The sequence below is a fragment of the Agelaius phoeniceus genome, chromosome 17 (assembly GCF_051311805.1).
Source record: "Agelaius phoeniceus isolate bAgePho1 chromosome 17, bAgePho1.hap1, whole genome shotgun sequence".
Taxonomy (NCBI): Eukaryota; Metazoa; Chordata; class Aves; order Passeriformes; family Icteridae; genus Agelaius; species Agelaius phoeniceus.
The window spans coordinates 10,801,854-10,822,974 of NC_135281.1; the positions used below are offsets into that span (position 1 = coordinate 10,801,854).

At 49.6% G+C, this 21,121-nt stretch overlaps 1 protein-coding gene across 1 annotated transcript; it reads right to left on the reverse strand.

Annotated features, from left to right (window-relative positions):
* Positions 1-1,538: 1,538 nt before the first annotated feature.
* SLC17A9 (solute carrier family 17 member 9) lies at positions 1,539-21,121 on the reverse strand. The gene is made up of 13 exons (XM_054644579.2): positions 20,954-21,121; positions 12,987-13,184; positions 11,899-12,038; positions 11,167-11,266; positions 10,087-10,217; positions 9,208-9,304; positions 8,215-8,311; positions 6,148-6,235; positions 5,826-5,860; positions 5,176-5,291; positions 4,716-4,771; positions 4,194-4,223; positions 1,539-4,107 (listed from the first exon to the last, which is right to left on the reverse strand). Exons 1-13 carry the CDS (start codon positions 21,046-21,048, stop codon positions 3,944-3,946), a joined length of 1,347 nt encoding a protein of 448 aa, XP_054500554.2. The 5' UTR covers positions 21,049-21,121; the 3' UTR covers positions 1,539-3,943.

A 21,121-nucleotide genomic window follows, 5' to 3' on the forward strand; every position in this document is an offset into this window, starting at 1 on the left:
TTTGGCTTTCCATCTGCTTGAATGTGTTTATTGATTTAGTGTTATGCAAACTGCAATAAAACAGCATCCTTCTAATGGTCTCCAGCCAGCTATGGAATATATCCCAAATAACTTAAATACAAACCAACCCCCAGCAGCAATACAAGGTACTTGCCACTGATCAGCCTTTAAGGCCCTTTTGCACTGTGCCTGTCCCTGCTTGCTCAGGGCAGGCTGGAAAGCTGAGATCCAGCCTGGGACACTCACAATTTAAGGAATGTGGCAGAAAAAGAGACTAAAAAAAGGAAAGGGAAAAAAGAGAGAAAATATATTAAATATATATATATATATATATATATAAATAAATGAATAAAAAATAAAAGACAAAAAATACCAAACCCTTCTTTTCTCTCAGGCTCTGCACAGCTGGAGAAGAACAGGGCAGGCTTTAAGGTGGGTCTGTGGCTTCTTGGAGCTGAAAAGCTTTAAATCACCTAAATGATCTAAAAGGTCAAAACCCCTCAAATGTGCATGTCAGAGGTTGTTGATACCTCTGTAAGGGGAGCAAAAAGACAGGGAAAGCTGAAGATAACTTGCACTCTGTAAATTAGTCTCAGCATCATTTTCATGCCACCAAGCTTCATGTTGGCTTTTTTTCCGAACATTGATGAGAAAGTTTAGAGGAGTCCACAGTACTTAGAGATATTATCTCGATTACATGACCCTACGGATGAGGTGTTAAAATTCATTTAATGACTATTTCTCCTTTTGAAACGTGTCCAAAACTTCTCCTCCCTTTAGTAACTGTGCAATTGCCCTGTGAGGGTGAAAGTGAACCCTGGGACAGCAAATCCTGGAGCTCCCAAAGGCAGCTCCAGCCACGAGAGCCACCAGCCAGGGCTGCTCGTGGGCAGGGCCAGGCTCTGCCAGCTGTGCCAGCCCAGCCACGCTACCCGTGCCAGCTGTGCCAGCCCAGCCACGCTACCCGTGCCAGCTGTGCCAGCTGTGCCAGCCCAGCCACGCTACCCGTGCCAGCTGTGCCAGCTGTGCCAGCCCAGCCACGCTACCCGTGCCAGCTGTGCCAGGGCTGGGCTCTGCACTCTCCCAGCCAGGAGCTGCCACATCCCAGATCTCACAGCTCCCTCTGTTGGCATCTGCTCGAACCTATCGGCAAGGATATACAGAAAGGTGGAAATGGATTTTTTTGAGCAGGATCACCATGTGGGAGGTGATCTGTGTGCGGGGTGTGCCCCTCCTCACCCAAGAATCACTTCATTTGTGTCATTACTCTTAACAAGTGATACTGGACCATGCCTGCTGATGCTTTACTGTCTACACCTTTGCTGAAGGCAGCTTTGCACTCATTTTTCCCAAATCAGTGAGAAGATGAAGCTGGATGAAGTCTGAGTCTGATGTACACGTGAGGATGCTGTGAAAATCTGCCAGCCCAGCTACTCTCACTGCACAGCCTCCCCCAGGAGTTTATCATATCAAATATACTCCTCTGGCCCTCACTGATCACACAAATTAACATCTCTGCACTCAAAGCAAAACCACAGTTTGCAAATGATTCACTGCCTTTATTCTTTTTAGGTCCTTCCATAGCAAAAACTTGCAGACCACAAGCTTTGGCTTAAACAAGTAACAGTACAGATAAAACAGTTTCAATACTTCACCAAAGAGGTGTGATGAGAGTGAAACATAAGCCTCAAGTGTAGGTCAAATATTTAACTTATCAGCCAGTTCCAGAGACAGATAACTTGGACAGCTCACTGGAATGGTAGCTGGATTCACAGAGAAGGCACAGCCAAACACTTTCCTTTGAAGATCAGTTCCAAATTTCCCAGCTGGCAGATCCAAGGGGTGGCCAAGCAGCCTAATTCAAATGTAAGTGATTTAAACCCATCAACTCCTCCACAAGAAATGCTGCAACCAGCAAAGAGAACCAGAACTGACTCCCTGTGCTGACCTGGATGGCCAGGGAAGATGCTCTAAAACCCCACAAAACCCATGGGGATCTTTTTTCTGTCACTAAAGCAAAGGCCATGCAAGCAATCTGCTCAGACTGGACAAAGGACAAGCTGACAGGGATGGACAGGCTGCACAGCCTCAGGCCTCTTTGGCAAGCCTGGCTGTGTTTGTGTTTGTTGTTTGTTACTGGCTGTTCTTCCCAATTTACTGATTTAAGATTCCCAGCAGCCTTCCTGGCCCTGCAGCACCCCAATACAGAGTGGTACCTATGGTGGCAAACAGCCTTTTAGAGAAAAAAGAGCACAGAAGGAGAAAAATAAAATACTTTCTTATCTCTCTGTCCCATCAGGCCACATAGATTCTTTATTTTCTTGGGAAGACATCAGGCAGTGCCATCCTTATCTCTAACTCTGCCCAGTAAGTGGCTCAGCTCAGATTAGTGATGCCCATTAGTGTCTCTGCAGTTAAAAGGCTGGCAGTATTTTCACTACAAACCAGGCCATTCAGAAACTTTACACAGCTCCAAAATGTCTTCCAAGAAGAAATTTGGCCAAAAAAATGGTGAGGAAGAGGATAATAGGATTTTTTTTCACCTGAATCCATAGCTTTCCTGCTATAGATCCTTGGGAAACCTGCTCCTAGCCTGAGATTTCTGGTAAGCACTACAGAAACCCAAGAGATCCTTTCAGGCTGCAATCAGGGGACTGGAGGAGAAGCAATGAATTGCTTTAATGTGAAATTCACCTTTAAAATTGATCCTACAGAACCAAACACTGGAGGCTGGCAGATCCTCCTCTTTGAGAAACAGTGCTGGATTTGGTGGGAGTACCACTCAAAACAAGCATGCAGAATCAGGCCTCAAGTACATAAAATATAGCATTTGGTGCTTAAATCTTAAAATATTTATAAATAATTTTAAGACATTCAAGCTCAGAGGTGTCTACAGCCAAGTATTTCCCTCTGACACAGGGAACCACAGGGATCCACATCCCTGTGGATGCCCAATGCAGAAATTTGATTTATGCTTAACATAGAAACAAAACCTGCCTATGCCAAGCTCTTTGGAAAGTCTCCCTCAGTGCTTTGAGAGCACGTGCAGGACACATCTAATCATGCAGAAAGCATCTGGGACTTGTAGATCCACGGCACAGAGCGTGACCAGTTCTTCCCATACATTCACAGCACTTCCCAAAGCAGCTCCAGAGGGGATTCCTCAGCTGTTGCTGCACTGCTGGGCCAGCCCAGCTAAGCCTGACCCCAGGGCCCAGCTCAGCTCTGCTCTCATGGTGGAGCTGGTCCACCTGGGCTCAGGGCTGGGGTGAGGCCCCCAGGGAGAGAAGGGACACCTTGGGCCCTTGGGCAAGGCCAGGCTTGGCTTGGAGGCCTCTCCCAGCTCTGTGAGAGCAGGACTGGCACAGCCCCCTGGCCCAGGGCACACACCCAGCCACACAGCCCTGAAGGGAAGCCTGGAATTCACCTCACAGCCCTGGAGACCGGGCTGTACCTGCTGCAGAACAAAGGCACACGGGGGGTTAAGGGCACAGGCTCTCGTTGGGGCGTTCCTGGTGTCACACCCCACAGGACACCTGGTGGCACAGCACAGCAGAGCATGGCAGCCCCACTCCCACAGGGAGGAGCAGCTCCCCTCAGGAGCAGCCTTGGGGGACAGGCCAGGTCAGCTGCTTTGGCCACAAGGATATTTGTCCACGAGACACAAGCTGGAACAAACTGGTCTCACAGACCATATTCTCACTGGAGATGTTGAGCTGGGTGGCTCTGCAAGCCACCAGCTACAGCCCTGAGCAGAAAAATGAACTCTAAATTTCTTTTCTCCCATGGGTTTCATCCAGACCCATTATGTACTTGGTTTCAGCGTATTTTTTCCCGTTAAAACACCTTAAAAAAAAAAAGTAAAATGTTCTTTGGCACTTGTGCAAGAATGATCCATAGATGTGACACTCTCCTGTCCTTCAGCTGCTTCTTGGGCTCATCTCTAAAGATCCACATACTCAGAGTCTGTGTCCACCCTCTGGGCCTCTCCAAACAGGAGGAATGTGCAAAGCCCAATGCTGTTCACAGCTGCCACCAGGTTGAAAACAGAAATCCAGGAGCCAGTGGTCTCAATCAGGTATCCAGCCAGGTACACACAAATGACACCTGCAGAGGAGAAAATGCAAAGGCTCTGGGCTGGATCCTGCCCTCTGCAGGGAGAGGAAAGGAGGAGCTGCAGGAATGTACTTTACCTAGGAGGGCTCCTCCTGTATTTGCAACCCCTGGAAAGAAAAGGTGTGAAAAGAAATTGTGAAAACCCACAGATATGAGTGGTTTCATTACTGCCACCAACCCCTGGTCTGCATGTTGGGCAAAATGCCTTTGTGACTGTGGAATCACTGACTGGTTTGAGCAGGGATGGACCCTAAAGCTCAGCTCATTCCATCCTCCTGCCATGGCAGGGACCCCTTCCCCAAGCCCTGCTCCAAGCCCTGTCCAGCCTGGCCTTGGACACCTCCAGGGATCCAGGGGCAGCCACAGCTGCTCTGGGCACTGACACAGCCCCAGCCCAGCCCTGGGTGCAGCAGAGCCCCTCAGAGAGGCACAAAGGCACCTTGGTGGTGCCACCTGCCCCAGCACTGCAGGTTTGTCACAGAAGGAAGCTGAGACTGCACACACAGGGCAGGCACTGCCCAGAGCTGCTCCTGCTCAAACCCTGGTGCTGCTGACCATGTCCCCACCTCTCCAGCACAGCAACCCCACAGAATCCTTACCAAAGAGCAAGCCAGCACACGAGGGGGCCAGGTCCTGCACGTTTACTGAAATGCCACTGGTGAGAGACAGAGGGGGAGATCAGTGGCTGCCTGAATGGAACATGACTGCTTTTCCATCACTAACACATTTGATTTTTCAAACACAAGGAAAGCTCCTGGATAAGAAACGGCACTGGCAGGAGAAGCTGAGAGTAAAGCAGGTGGGTATCAGAAGGAAAACAATTCAACTCAAAGTGTTCAGTGTTTAATTCCCCTCCTGCTCCATCTCCCTCCTCCTGGCTGGTCCAAGCCCTTCCATGCTAGAGGTTTGCTGGATTATTTCCAAACTCCACCAGCCTCACAGGGTCCCAAAAACAACGCTCAGGCAAGTGCCAGTTCTTGTTCTCACAGCCAGGTCTCCTCCAAGACCCCAAAATGCCAAACGTGCAGGGGAGCTGAGGGTCCCCATGGCTCTCCTCACCTGTGGTTGAAGGTCTGCAGTCCAACAGAGGCTGAGGCAAACACTATTGCTTTGCAGAAACTGGAGGTCTGGCCCAGGCACAAAGCAAAAATGCTTGAGACACCAGAGCCAATGACCTGGAAAAAAGGGAAAATTAAACACCACAGCACGTTTTCTGCAAGAAGAAAGCAACTCCTGCCACGAACAAACTGTTCCCTTTTCCAATGCCATGAGTTTGTGTGCACCTTGTGCTCCTTTTTTCCCCCCCAATGTCCTTCTGTGCCAGAGGTGTGTCCAGAGGGATGTGATGCTGCAGATCAGAGGATACACTGTGTTCTCACCCAGCATTTCTATTTCTGCTCACCCTTGTATTGCTACTTCCTCAGTACCTAAGGGGTCATTTGGGATGAACCAGGGACAGGTTGTGCAAGAAAACCCCTCCAGAGCACTCCCTGTGCTCAATGCTGCCATTAATCCAGGCTCTGTTCCTCAGCCAGGGTTTTCCTCTGGATGTCCTTTCACACATCCTGACCACCAGGTAATGTGCAAAGGCAGAAAATCCTGTTTCCATCCACAACCCCTAACCCAGCTCCATGCAAGGTCTAGTCTGCCACATAACCAGAGTTTAAGTGGTAACTCAGGGACCTCTGCCACAGCTCCAGCTCTCTTACCTGCATGAACTTACGGATGGTGATGGTTCTGTACCCTGGAGAAGAAAGAGACACTTGGAGTTAAGCACAGCTCACCTTGTTGTCCAGCCAGGAAACTACAACATAAGTAGATTTCAGATGCCCAGATGTCATCTCCACGGGGATATTGTGAATGAGGTCAAAGAGAGCCCCAAACACACCAATGGGATTTGGACACTAGACAATTTATTCTGCTTTATATCAGAACCTCACAGTGTTTATTTGCTGGGTCTCCTCCCGACCAACAAGCCCTCCTCCTCCCACATCCCATAAGAGCTGAGGAAAAGCCATAGAGAGCTCTCACCTTGACTAATTAAATGATCAGACAGAAATCCACTGAACAAGCTCGTCGGAATTGCAACCAGCCAGGGGACTACATTAAACACCCAGCCCTGAAAAGGAGGGAAAACCAAGAGAGATTTGTTGTCAGAGCTGAGTTTTTTTGCAAATATTTTGACAGTCAGTGGTACCTGTAGAAAAAAGAAATAATGAAGCACTCAGGACTTGTTGCAGCACCTGCACCCCCTTGGCAGAGCCAGCTCTCAGCTGCCCTGTGCCCCACTCCAAGCTCTGTGAGGGAGCAGATGCATCACAGCCTGCAGCATTTGCAGATTTTTGTCTTTCCTTCTTCCCCAGCAATGCTGCATCCAGAGGAGAGGCAGAAAAGTCTGGGAAAGAGGGATTAGAAATGGCAAAGTTCACTGCTCAGCAAGATGACGTGGCGGGCAGCCACAGAGCCCTGGGAAGCTCAGTGTGGGTTTCCTGTGGGTCCTCAGCAGAGCTGCTGGCAAAATTTCCAGCAGCTTCCAGCTCATTAGCAGCATTACTGTGTGAGGCTGAGGGAGCAGAGCTGGATTTTCTAATGGCAGGATTAGGTAACATTATGAGTACCAACATCCTTCGGCCCATTTTCAATTAAGTGAGCTGCAGCTGTAATCACAGACCATTAGTGGGCAGCTGGATTACAGCTGCTCAGGGGCACTTTGGTGCCCAGATCCCACAGGAGCTGAAATCAGCGTGGGCTAGGCTGGATTTCATCTCAGCTGGTTGAACCCACTCATCCATCCATGCACCCACCGCCCCCAGCATCTCCCCCTTTGCTCAGAGCCCATCACCCTGTGGGGGCATCTCCCCTTCCTGTCTGGCTTTGGGATGTGTGGGAGGCCTGAATGACCTTGGGCTCGAATAATCCTGTTAAAGATGCTCCTGGAAATCACACCAGGGCCCATCTGCATCTTCCCATGCCTTTGAAATCTGGGTCTGGGTCATTTTTGACAATGTTAGCCCATGGGCTCTGTGGGGTGGTGCTGTCTGTTGGCAGCAGCTCAGCACATCAACCCCAGCCTTGTCCCATCCCACAGCCCATCACCCTGAGCCAAACCCTCCATCACCTTCACTCAGGTGAAGCAAATGGGCAAACCCATTCCTGCCCAGCTCACCTGCAGCAAGGGATTTTGGCCAGCAGGTGACACAGGTTACCCACAGTAGGGATCCTGAGCCATCCTTTAAAATCAAGCAGCCTCAGCCCGTTTTAAACTGCACAAAACGATTATCAGCTGCAGAAGCACTCTATAGAGCATCTTACATAAGGGCACCACGATATAATGCTTAACAGATGGTAAATTACTGCTGCACAAGCACATTACTCGAGGTGCACAGATCTTGTCACAACAATATGTTTGCTGGTTTAACACATGATTTTAATATAAATATCAAGTATGCCATAAAGAGCTTTACATATGTAATATGAAAAGGCATTTGTAAGCAGCTCTGGAAATTGTAAAAAGCTAACAGAGCCATTGTGGAGGAGACTGAGTTTCTGAGAACAAGATGAAAATGCCAGCTCTCAGCCCAGATCAGTACTGCCTGGCTTTTTGAAAAATGGGATTATCATTTGTGCTGAGGAGAGGGAAGCTTTTGTAGTATTTTTGAAGTGGACATTATTGTTATTAATGGTAATTGTAATTTTCACGGGCAGGCCTGAGCTGTACAACGTTAGTCCAGTTAAAAACCCTGTAAAAATATTAGGAGTGAATGGTGCTTATTTGCAACAGCATAATGTCATGAGCTTTGTACTAGCTGAAAAATTATCTTTTTCTCAGAAGAAAAACAGTCTAAAACCCAATAAAACCTGCTCTTCCCTACACCCTTCATCATCCCTAAACAAGCAGCTAGAAACCAGCCTCTGCAATCTGGAGAGATCTCCAAAGCATGAGCAGAGGTGCCACAGCTCCAAACCCCACAGGGAAACCTCCCAGTGTGCTCTCACCAAACCCCTCTGCCATCATCTTCCTCACTTCCACCCCCTTTTGGCAGGCACCCAGCACAGCCCCCTTTGAACAGCAATGCCTCTGCTTTGGAGCCAACCCACCTTGGAGTCTGGAAAAGTTTCCTTGAAGAAAGTCGGCAGCCAGGAGAGCAGGGTGAAGAAGGTGCTGGCCGTGGAGAGCTGGGCGATGATGACAGCCCTGCAAATACACAGCTGAGAGGAAACAATCAGCAGGGACAGGTCACGCTGCCTGGGAAAGGAGGGGCACTCCAGGGCTCAGCTCCCAGCACAAACCCCGGGGATTTTTGTCATGGAGAGCTGCTCCTTTCACCTTCCCGAGATTGTCGTCAGAGATTTTCAGCTCCAGCTGATTTTCAGCTTCAGATTGTCACTGCTTTCAGCTTTCTCCTTGCAGCTGGTTCCTCGCTGCCCCACCGCACAGCCCCGGGGCCAGGAGAGGTTAATTGAGGCGCTAATTATGCCACTGCATTTCCCTTCCAGCCCGGCAAGAGCCCTCCTGCTCTGAGAAGTGTTTAGGGTTTTCTAGGGATTTGTTATCAGCTCCATTGTTATTCAAGGCAGGAATAGGTTTGCTGCCCTGCAGCCCCATCATCCTCCTCCTCCTCCTCGCCTTAAAACAGCCCTTGGGAACACGCTTGGATGGGCTTCAGTACCCACTGCAGCATCCCGAAGGGAAAATGGCCATTAAAAAGATGTTTGGCAGCAATGAGAACTCAGCCCGTGCCACGCAGGGCCCCTGAGCAGCACTTGTTAGGAGCCCATTACAATCAGCATTTCCAACAAGACCCGTGGAAAATGTCACTCTGGAGGAGCACAGGACTCATCCAGGGGGAACAGCCTGGGAAGGAGAAAGATTTGCCAGCAACATTCGAGGCTGACAGCCCTGTGGACAGAACATAAACCACCTTTGCCAAGCTTACCTTTGCAGCTCTTTATTTATACTGAAGGAATTAGAAAACTGGTTCTGCTTCTCAAATATATAAGTGGACAAAAACGACAGAGGCAGGAGAAATAAGCCCAGAGAGGAGAAAAGAGAGGATGCTGCCAGCCTGGCCAATGCATGCAGCTGCCTACCAGATTGGTGCCTTCCTGAACAGCTGCTTCCAGGGAACTTTGGTCTGCTTGGGCACTGAGAGGCCTCTTGTTAAACAGTTCATGGGGATGGTGAGTTCTGCAGGGAAGAAAACAGCCCAAGGAAAGCTGTGGTCAGTAATTACCTGTGCAGCCCTGGGACACTGCTGTACAACCACTTGTAATCTCCTTCTAGCCCTTGGTTTTTTGGCTCTACCAGCCTTGAGTGCTCATGGAAACACCTTGCTACACTGACCAAATTTTTTCCACACCCCTCCCCATCCAGCCACCTTCACCCATGCGTTTTATATCTTTTATAATGAAACAGAAGTCCCTTGGTAGGGACTGGGTTTGGATTCTGTGCAGCACCAGACACACACCCAGCTCCCAGTGAGCTCAGATCCTACATACCACACTCACCTAATAATGCTGTAGCCAGGTGTAATGGTTTGTCCATATGTGGAATTACTCCTAGGCAGTTATTTGGGAAGAGATATTGTGGATTAACTGGTTTTTAAAAGCTCTGTGTGTAGATGCTCTTAGTTTGGAGTAAGTATCTTGCCCTGCTTTAGCTTAATCCACTTTGAAGATCATGCTCTGTTTTGTGTTTTCACTGGTGCTTAAAGAGTACTGAGGAGCCAGATCAGGCTCTCAGCAATGATATAATCCAGCGTGGGACTTGAAATAGGAAATCAGCATTGCAAGAGCTCAAATCCTGGTTTTTGGGTTGGGGATCTTGGGTGAGACATAGCGTGTGTTACAGAACACATCTGAGCAAAAGGCCTTTGTGTAAAACCAGGCACACAGGAATTGCAAAAATAATGGAATCACTTTGTTCCCAGATCCTTGGGAGCACTGGCAGCCCCAGGGATCTGGACTCACCTTTCTCACTCAGGAGGTATTTGCAGGTGCAATAAACCCAGAGCAGAGTGAGCAAACCAGAGAAGTAGAAAACACTTTCCCAGCCGTACCAGTCCAGGAGGAGAGATCCTGCACCACCAATCAGCAGAGTTCTGCAAGGGAAAGCACTCAGATTTACTGGCCTAGCTGAGAGCTCAGACTGAGCACATTGATGGGCGACTGTCCCTGGGGTCAACACTGCTGTCACTGAACCACAGGACCCTAAAATTATTTGGGTTGGAAGGGACCTTAAAGCTCATCTTGTTCCACCCCCTGCCATGGGCAGGGACACCTTACACTGTCCCAGGTTGTTCCAAACCCCATCCAAACTGGTCTTGGACACTTCCAGGGATGGGGCAGCCACAGCTGCTCTGGGCACCCTGTGCCAGGGCCTCAGTACCCTCACAGGGAGAATTTCTCAGTCACTGCATGTGTGGGTGCTGCCACCAGTCCCACCTGTGCAACCTGTCCTGTTCCCTGAGTGGCATCTCAGGCCAGATCCTCAGTGGCAGGAGAAATCCCAAAGGGACCTTACCCTCACCTGCCCCTCACTGAAAAATGGTCACTGGGGAAAGAAAAGGAGGTTGGTGGTGTGCAGTATCCCAGAGAATGTTTAAAGCAGCAAAAGAAATGAGAACATTGGAAAACTAAGTGATTCGACACAGTGATATTTCTATTCAGCTTTTAAGCAACCTTCCCATTTAGAAAGGAAATTCTGATGGAGATCAGCAGAGATGGAGAAGTTCTATTCTTCCCATCTATCAGAGAGGACAGGTGACCAATGTCAGGCTCTTCCTACTGAATTGGGCTGTTTCCCATAGTAATTAAATGTTGCAAACAGTCTTCAAAGTCTGGTTTGAAAAGAAAGAGAAAACAATACATAAATCCTTGGCAGGCAGGACAGCAACTGCCTGAGGCTTCCTCAGCTGCAGCAGGAGTCCTTGAGGACCCGTGGATCCACATGTACTTTGGGCTGTGAGTTTTGCCTCCAACTATTTAATGGCATCTCATCAGATAGGGTGTCCAGAGCTGTCACTGCTGCTCAGAGGCCTCTGAACTCACCCAAACTGGGATCCAGTCCCCACTGTGCTGTAGGTGAAGGCTCGCTCGCTCTCCCGGACCCTCTGGGACAGCAGGCTGGCCAGGGATGGGAAGTACACCCCTGAGAGAAACAGCAGCAAGGCAGGGAGCAGTTAGGCAAAGAAACTCCAAATTTAAAAGATCCAGAGTGAGCAAAACGCTGAGACAAAGCAGCAAAAGCTTTGGTGAATTCAAAACAGGGATATAAAATAAACTGAGTGGATCCATCGCCATCAAAGGGGTTTTTGTGCCTTCTCCGTAATCCCTTTTCATCACCACCACTGCTACTGTAAATCCATCAGTGCCAATGCACTTCCCAGTGCTGCAGCTTGGCAAGAGGGAAGGAAAATCACTCCAAATTATCCAAAAGTTTTGGCAAGGGCCAATTTTCTTTGAGTGTTTTGAAGGAGTTTTAAAATGTGGAAAACCAAACATGACCAGAAATGATTTCCAAAGCCAGCAGCCCCTGTCTGGCAAAGAGATTTCTACAGGGAAATGACTTGTCAGTGACTTTCTCTAGAAATGTCACTGGTTTTTCCCATGAAGTTCTGAACGTGGAGGCTGTTTTGAGGCAGAGAATTGCCCAGACACCCATGGGAAGGGTTCATGCACTGCAAAACACGGGACTTGCATCTCAATGTGCTGCACGTGAGCCTCTGTGCAAGGAGGCCCCTGGACAGACAGACACACAGACAGTCAGGACAGGGGCCTCACCTTGCAGGAGCCCCATGAGGAACCTGGAGGAGGTCATAAAAACCAGATGGGCTGAGGTGATGTGGGTGAGCAGCGGGGTGAGGACGGTGAGGAGCCCCCAGGCTGATGCTGAAAGGAGGAGGACTTTCTCACCTCCTATTCTGGAAGACAGAAAACACATTATCAAAGACAGCAGGGCAAAAGGGCAAAGTCCTCCAGCACAGACTCAAGTGCCCTTCCCAGTTTAACCTGTTTTTAGGAGCAGCCTTTTGGTCAAACCTGTTCTTCTCTTGGCCCTTGGGGAGTAGCTCTGACCTTTTCCCTTCCCAGTTCCTGCCAGCCCTGCCCATCCAACTGATCCCAGAGATCTCACAGCACTGAGCCACTCAACTCTCTGATGGTGGTGGAGGGGAAGCCCAGCTGCTGCCACCACTCTGCTTCCACCATTCTGCTTCTCTTAACCAGTGATGGTGTTTTCCATTTGCTCTTTTGCAATCCTCAGCTCTGCCTTTTACCATGCAGGTTTCTCTGGGTGTTTTCTTGCAAACTCTTAAGGACCTCAATTAAATAGCACAGTGCACTTCACAGATAATGCATCCCTTCCAGGCATGTGCTCCTCACAAAAGATTTCATAGAAAAGCTCTCTCACTAAGAATAGATTGGCTGGGGAAAGGGACTCAAGCAGGTAACGATTCAGATCCTCCCTTACAGCCAGCTGGGGAAATTGTTTGCTTTTTAATTCATATGACACAATGGAGACAGTTTTTCTAAACATGATGGAAACAGTGTATGGGGACTTGCTTGAGAAAAGACTGCAAGAGAATATAGGGCAGAAAGACTGGAAGTGCTGAACTGAAAACAAAGATCACCTGTGCAGATCAAATCAGAAAAGCTGTATTCACAGAATCCTAGAATCACTTGCAGGGATGAGACATCCACAGCTTCTATCTGGCCAGTCTAAAGTCCCCACATCCCTTCTCAGCCAGAGCTTCTCCCCATGGACACACTGGACCCTCCACCCCATCGCTGGGGTCTGGAACTGGAACTGAGGCATCAAAACCAAGCTAAGCATCATTAAACCAAGAAAACACGAGAATAATTTCCAGTACTGATCACTGATGTGTCCTCCAACAATCTGTGTCAAGCAGTATCCCCAGAAGAAGCTGCTGAGCACGACACCAAACTGCTTCTTGTCCCAGTCGAAGTAGGAGCTGAGTGCCACGGCGCAGATGGGCACGGTGACACGGGCACAGTACAGCAGGCACGTCCCCAGCAGCAGCATCACTGTCCACACACGGCATTCAGGCCTGCAGGGAGGGAGAGGAAGGTGGGAAAGGGCAGGGGGATGCTGGGCCCCCCGGGTCCCTGCACAGCCAGGGTTTGGGGGTCAGCTTGGCTTTGCCAGCCGAGTCTGTCTGGATAAAATGAAGGTCAGCACAAGTCCCCCGGGCACAGCGGTGCTGGCACAGAGTGCATCCCATCTGCTGGCTTTTAGGAATGGTGCCAGCTTCATCCCAAACACTATTTGACTCCAGCAGCAAATGTCTGTCCACAGGCTGCAAGGTGGAATGGGCTGCTTGGACACCACTGGCTGCAGATGGAGGGAAAGGCAGGAAGGAACCTGGTTTGTTTGCTTTTTTACCCCCAAACAAAAAACTGTTCTTTAAAAGTTAAGGATAACAAAGGAAAGGTCAGGGCATGACTTGGAAGCACCTGCATGAAACACAGCTCTTGGTAGCAGACATTAGTTATTTGGCATTTCTACCCATTCCCCAGGGGAGGTGATTTGTGTTACCCATCCTAAAAAGGAGGGATATGCAGGAATTTTTTAGAGAGACAAGACTTGATGGGCCTGAAGAGCTCAGAGAGATAAGCAAAATAATTAAGCCTGGACAGACAAGAAATTTTAGATAATAGAAGTCAAAACATGTTAACAGAATATATATTTCTGGGGTGTGAATTCTCAGCCTCAAGAAAAGGGCTCCTACAGGAGTAGGTGAGAAGCAAGTCAGTGATGGCTTCTGGAGCAAACAAACACATTTTGCTGCAAATGTCAGGTAAATCCCTCTGCCTTGTCTCAGCCATGCCACTTTGGGTGCCCCCCTTTGCCAGTGAATTACAGAGTTAAAAGCTGAGTAAGAACACCCACTATTGGTACTATTTGTGTTTGATTATTTCTCTGCCCAGAGGCCAGAGCACAAAGCACTGAGCTAACAGACTCTGTGCTCCAGGGGCATTCACTGTACCAGGGCAGTAACCTCTGGGCTTTCCACCCTGCTAAACACACCCACCCTCCATGTGGGAAACAACCTGGGTCACCTTTTACATCAAACAGAGAGCTGATTTCTCTGTAGTGGAATGATGATAAATGGGGGTTAATCCCACACAGCACAAACCCATTTATAAAGGTGTAAACGGGCCCTCACAGGGGGGAGGTGAAGGAACAATGAAAAGCAGAACAGGTGAACCTGCTGGAGATGGATTTATTGCTGTTTCTGACAAGGCAGATAAGCAGCTCAGGGCTAACCTCTGGCAGGAGGAACTGGAAGTGTTTCAGGTGGTGTTTAGAGGGCTGGAACTGTTGTTACTGTGCACACGCACGAGTGCACAGAATAACACAGGAACTGGCAAACCTCACGTCTCTCTGCTGGAGGAATGAGTAACCAGGGCTTGACCTGCCTCAGTCATTCCAACCAGCTGGGAAATGCTCTCAGAGCCCCTTCCTGGGCTTACCCTGAGAGGAAGTTCTCTTCAGTCATATCTCCATTTGCTGCAAAACCAGAGGTGGGCTGGTTTTTAATCACCAGCCCCAGCCAGTTCCAGGAACAGTGGCTCCACTGACCCCAGCCTGCCACAGAAAAGCACAGGGAAATCAAAGGCTGCAGGACACTGCATGTGTGGGTCAGAGAAACCCCAGCAGGACAATACAACAGGAGATTTGGGGTATAAATCCCCCACCAAAGGCAGAGGGCAGGTGGGGATAACCAGCCATGGAAAACCTTTCAGAGATGGGATGCTTCCAGGCACAACTCCTGCCTGCCCTGCCCAAATGGGCTGCTGCCAGTCCAGGGCCATAATCTCTGTTATCTGCAGGAGCACAGCACTGATAAATTTGAGCTACTGAACCTGCAACAATCGAGGTGATGGAGTAAAGCACAGCAGCCAGTGATGTGTGGAGGTATTTTCTATTATTTAGCCACTAAGATAGTTTGTGAATTGCACTTTTCCCTTGCAGCAAAGGGAGACCTTTATGAGCTTTCACTGGAGTGGGGCTGAGCTCTGTCTCTGCAGTCATTCTGGTGTGTTCAGAATAACCTGCAGTTATCCTGATAAGCACAGCAGCATTTTATTACCAGATCAACAGTTCTTCCTTTATCCTAAACCCTGTATAACTCTGCAAGGTGTAAGAGGGAGAGAATAAGACCTGAGCATCTCCAGGATTCTTTACTCCATTTCTCTCAAGAAGCCTCTCTTGATGTTCTGACAAAACTCCAGGGATATATTTTTCTCTTGACTTTTATTTTTATTCCAAAGGACTAAATAAATCTCTGGGTGTATGACACACTCTCAATGTTCTCTTTGACTACTACTCCACTCTATATTCTCTTCCTTTATGTTTAATTACATCAGTAGGGATCATGCTCACAACAAGTGGAGAATATAATGATGGCTTCAGACTACCTCTTCCTCTGTAGGCAGCACATCCAGCTAGGAAAATCCATGCAAAGACTATGAGTGTCAAATGTAATCAGTAGCTGCTCACACCCACCTGGAAGCATGGCAGGAATGATTTCCCTGCAAGGACAATGACGTGCTTGCATCACAGGAAAGAGCTTTGTAAATGCATTTTCTCCTAATTATAGTTATCACAGAGGCTGCAGATGACTCAACGTTCTGCTCGGTGCAAAACAACAACAGCAGAGGTTACACAGGAGGAACCTGGACTAGCACAAAGACAGGAATTAAACCCCTCCTTTCAAAGCTAAGGAATAGTGACAAATCAAACAGAAGTTTTTGTGGGTGACATCAGCCATCTGAGAAGTGAAACCTCACCAGGGGTAACAGATTAAATCTAACCCATCCCCTGGCGAGGGAGGGAGACAGAATGTGCTGCAGATAACCAGCCTAAGTCAGAGCACAGGAAATCACAGCCACTGCTGTCACTGGTGCCACCAGCCTGATTCACCCTCCAGACCAAGCATCCCCCACCAAGATCCCTGGGCCAGTCCTGGCTATATGTGGCAGGCACTTCTGTGGGAGGGACCAGCCCTCCACACCACTGACAGGGAATCTCTGGAGTTTTTCTGGAGCCACCAAACTGATGTAATCTGGTGCTGAGTGATGGCAGTGGCTCCTCAGTGCCCAGCCTGGCGTGCAGTCCCCTCCTCCCCACAAGAGACAGGCACTGCAGGTGCATCCCCTCCTGCACATTACCGAGACTCTCTTCACTGAGCAAAGCAGCCATGCAGCCAGAAACACTTCCTATTTCACAAACCTCCAACCACCACTCAGACTATAATTAGCCCAAGCCCTTATGACACTTCCTGGGTGGCTTTTTGAGCAGCCCTGTCTGATGTCCCTTGGTTCTCCTCCTCCAAATGCAGCCTTGGACACTGGGTGGAAATGGCTTTGCTTCCAAGCATCCCCTGATTTCCCTGAGACACAGCTCCCACCAACCAAATGGATCCCCCAGTCAGGGCACAGTGGTTAGGATGGATTTTTCAAGGATGCCCGAGATCCCCAAAGGGGCAAAAGCAAGCTGAGCTGTCTGGCAGTGCAAGCAGGGCCAGCAGCACAGGGTATCTTTATTTGCAGTGTGTTTTCCTGCTGGAGGAATTTCTCCAGTAGATGCCACAGAGCAAATATTTATCCAACTTTTATTTCTCTTGACTCGCCTCCCTCCTTTGCCCCGGTCTGCAGGGCTCTGGCAGACACTCAGGTCACTGTTGGGATGGGCTCTCTGGGGTTCAGGCTGTCAATTCCATCCCAGTTTAGCCCCTCCGAGGCACGAGTCAGGACCTCCAGGTATTTTCAGGTGCTAAGAGAGCTGTGTTAGACAGCATGACTACGAACAGCCTGTCCCAGCAACAGCTCTTGGCCAGAAGCCATCTGCAATATCTGTGGGTGTTTTCCTTAACTAGAAGAAGAACTGGGAACTGCAGCTCCTGATCTGCATAGGATGGGCACAGGGACCATCAGCAGAGCACAACACCCACCTCCCAGGGAGGGCATCTCTACCTCAGTTCCCCTCTCTAGAGAGAGATCAGAAACAGCTCCTGGGAGATGCACAGAGAGCACATCAGTGCCGTCACCCCCTGTGCCCCCAGCCCTCCCACTGTCCCAGCCACCAGCAGGGGACACTCCCCAGGCCCTGGCAGAAGCCCAGGGCAGAATGGGGGTGAGCCCACACGCTGGTACTGAGCTCCCAGCCACGCCACCAGCTCCAAACACAGCACACCCAGCAGCCCAAGCTGCAGCCACCCACACCCAGGGGAATGTCCCCAGCACTGGCAGCTGGTGCCTGTGGTCCCCCTGTCAACCATGGTGTATCCACACTTCCCTCATCACCCATTCCCAGGCCCACAGGACCATCCTCCTTCAAAAACACTCTTCTCCAGCTTCCCTGCCTATAGCTTTAATTTACAATCATCTCCACCACGAGCAGGACTGACTGACGTGGCACCAACACAGCAGCCACGCAGACACCCCTGTGCCAGGAGATAATGCCCAGGTTGTTATTTTTAACCCTGTTTGACAGTCCCTTCACTTCTCATTCTTTGTCTTTCTCAACAATCTCTCCTTCAAAATCTAACATGCTTGTCAAGAGAGAGGCTTGGAGTAATTTCCCCCCCCACTCCTCAAGCAGATTTTGTCATGCTCTAGACCAGCTCCAAGCTAATGATTTGTCACTGTCAAAACTAGCTTTGGGGTTTAGGGGAGACTTGTTGGATTTTTTTTTTTTCCCAATCCAGCTAGCAGCCAACAAGAGCAGCACAGAGGACACAGGGCTTTTTTTCCTGGGAAAGCTGCTGGCTTCCTGTCTGCCTCCTGTGCTCAAGCTCCCTCCACAGAGCTGCAGATGGCAACAAAGTGGTGTTCAGCAAACGAGCTCTGGGTTTATTCCCTCTCTTCATTTCTTGCTTTCGGCAAAAGCAAAGATGAAATTAAATTTCAGCAGCTCATATGAGCTGGAAGTAGTTGTTGAGTCCAGGTGGAGGTGGTGAGAAAACATTATAATAAAGCAGAGGCGTGCTTTGCACACTGATCTGAGGGCATACATGGATCAGCCAGGAATGAAATGTGTGCCCTGCTTATGTTTTCCATGTGAAAAAAGTTCTCAGCAAGGTCACTATTAAACCCGGGGTGAGGAACTTGTAAAACAAAAATCCCAACCACTAAAAATACCCCAAATAACCAACTAAAGCTGCAACATTATGTTGACAAAAGATGAGGGGCACAGAACTCAGAAAAAACAACTGAGTGTTGTTTCTGGGCAAAGATCAGGTGACCGGAGATCAGCCTGTGGCCAGGGGTAAGACTCCTTTTATCTCTGGAGCTTAAAGAAACTTTTATAATCACCCCTTGTCGTCAGGTGTAGCCGGAGGCTGGGAGATGCAGAGTGGCTTCTGGAGTCATTTGCTTTCCCAGGGCACAGTGAGTTTTTCATGCTGCTTTTCTCTCCTGGAGGCACCATCCAAATTGTGAGCCCCACATCCAGTGCTGGATCTGCTGGTGGCCTTGTGTGCAGCCTTCAGCAACTGATTTCTCTTTTCACTGCTTTGGTCTTCCCTCAGTCAAACCAGAAATGTTTAAACACATCCTCTGCCCAGGGGGTTCTGCTTTGGCATGTCAGGATCATCATTAAGAAATTCTCTCTAACTGTCCAGATGTGCCTCATAAGCATGAGGGCTTTTTCAAGCCCCAAACAGAAATCGCCAAATGCTGTTCTTGGAAGAGATGTGTGATAATGGAGCCATTGGAAACCTGCAGAAAAGTTTGGGAAAGGCAGGCAGGAGAAAACACAAGGCAAGAAGAGTGGAAGAGGAAGGAGAAGCCAGTTGGAAAAAGGGAGGACAAAAGAAGAAGGAGCATGAACAAAGATGGAAAAATAAACCTGCCAAGATAACTTTTTATCTCTCCTTGCACTGACAGATCTTGGAAGGCTGCCTGGCATGTCTTTTGTTGGAGCATGAAAAGAGAACCCATGTCACTTCCCCCACTTGATAAGACCTTGCCCCCACGGCAGTAACTCACTACTTGGAATATATGAAAGTTATTTATTTGCATATACTGTTCACAAATTGTCCACCAAATTCACTTCACCCAATGAGGTACTTGACACAACTTGACAAACCTGCTCCAATGATCTGGTGGCTCATTCCCCCTTTTTACTCCTCCTTACTCAACCTCCGCCTGCCCAGTTTACTTTTAGGCCATAAAACCTCCATAAAACCTCCCCAAAGAAGGGTTGTGACCACCTCTGTGTCTACATTAAACAATGGGGACATGATCTCAGCTGCTGTGAACTACAGCAATATAGATAATGATCTGAGGTGCCTTAGGGTTATCCTGCTGCTCCTTCCCATTAACAGGATTCTCTCAATTATTAGCAGCACTTAGCATGGTCAGAATCACTTAAAATGTCTGTCTCGATCAACAGGCTGTTTTCATCACTTTTGTTTTGGAAAGTGTTATCTATGTTTTGCATTTTTCCGAAGAGATTTGAGAAACAGGAGAGCTTGTTCTGGTCAAATGTTTTCTTGGGTTTTTTTTTTTTTTCCGAGAGGAGAAGCCTATAAACTAAAGTTTTTCCTCATGAAAATCCGGTGTGAGGTCTCACCACTCCCACTTCTCAAAGACTTAAGGAAAAGTTAGCAAGGGGGAGACAGAGAAGGAATTTTCCTAAGTGCTTTGGGGGGAAAAAACTTTCAAATGTTAAGCGCCTCTGTGCCAAAGGTCTTCTTTAAGACCCACCCCGTTACTCAGAGTGAGCGTGGATTTGATGAGACATCCCAATCTGTGAGTGCAGGATTCCCCCTCGGGACAGCAGTTCAGAGCCTGCTGCCCCTGCAGAGAGCCACGGACGAGAAACACCAACTCATCGAGGGGCAATCCCTGCCCTGGCCCCGTGTCCCTGTGCTTTGGCACGGGTGCCACCTGTCCGTCCTGCGGCTGTCACCGCAGTGTGACCCCAAGGCGAGGGGAAGGGGGGAGCCCCAGGGCTGGGCAGCCACACATCAGCAGCTGAAACCGAGCCAGATTTCTCAAGCACAGGGAGTCCAGGGGCTCCCAGCTTGGAAAAGCCTCAGACCATGAATTCCAGCTGCCCCACTGGTACTTTGGAATCAGCATCTCACTCCGCCTCAGATGGGAAAAGGGGCTGATCCTGAGGTCTTGGTGCTGGATGAATTTGCCAGGGAGGCAGAGAGGAGCAGCACCGGACACTGGATCACCCTGCCTCTGCCTGTGCCCCTGCTGTTAGAGGTGTTCACTGGGGGTTTAACTGCATTTTAACTATTTTAATGACTTTGCATCAAGAGCAGTTCATGCTGTCTAGCTTGCTGCCCAGCTCCTATTCCAGACTTTATCTCAATGAATGACTATCACCAGTACAAACATCCCCACTGGAACACTTCGATAAGAACCTCATAGCGGTTTTGTGTTTAATTCACTGATTACAGGCCAGAAATAAGCTCAATAGTTGGTTTGTTTGGTTGTTTTTTTTTTCCCCTTGTTTTTCACAGTAATTCCCTATCTTCCCCCTTCCTTCTACCCTCCCTGCGGCAGTCCGGAGGAGCGAGACAGCGGGAGCCGCCCGGGGCGGCGGGACCGTATCCCTCCCGGAGGGCAGCAGCGCGACAGGGACAGGAGGGTCCCGGTCCGACCGGGAGCACCAAGCTCCTCCGGAATCGCCTCTCCGGGAGCGCTGCGGGCCGCCCGACCGCCTCCATCCCGGAGCCGCATCCTTCCCGGGAGCTGCGGGGACCGAGGATGCGGGGAGGGCACCGGGGAGTCCCGGAGAGCGCCGCCAGCAGCGGAGCGGCTTCCCCGGGAGCGGGAGAGGCTCCAGCCTTACCTGGACCAGTAGGGCTCGGTGCCGCCGTCCCGCCTCATGCCGTCGCGGGGGCCGCTGCCCGGGGGCGCATTCCTGCCGCCGCCCCCCGCGGCCATGCGGGCAGCGCCTTCCGCCTCCCCGGCTCACATCGCGGCCCCGCCGCCGCTCCCTCCCCCGCCGGGCCGCGGC

What these genes read in the sequence shown, in the direction of transcription:
- SLC17A9 (XM_054644579.2), bottom strand. Translation starts at nt 21,048, where the DNA reads ATGGCCGCGGGGGGCGGCGGCAGGAATGCGCCCCCGGGCAGCGGCCCC. An exon ending in GGGACTGGATCCCAGTTTGG is followed by an intron (nt 10,218 to 11,166) that starts GTGAGTTCAGAG and finishes TTTCCCTTGCAG; the next exon opens with AACTCTGCTGATTGGTGGTG. An exon ending in CCATCCGTAAGTTCATGCAG is followed by an intron (nt 5,292 to 5,825) that starts GTAAGAGAGCTG and finishes CCTTTTTTCCAG; the next exon opens with GTCATTGGCTCTGGTGTCTC.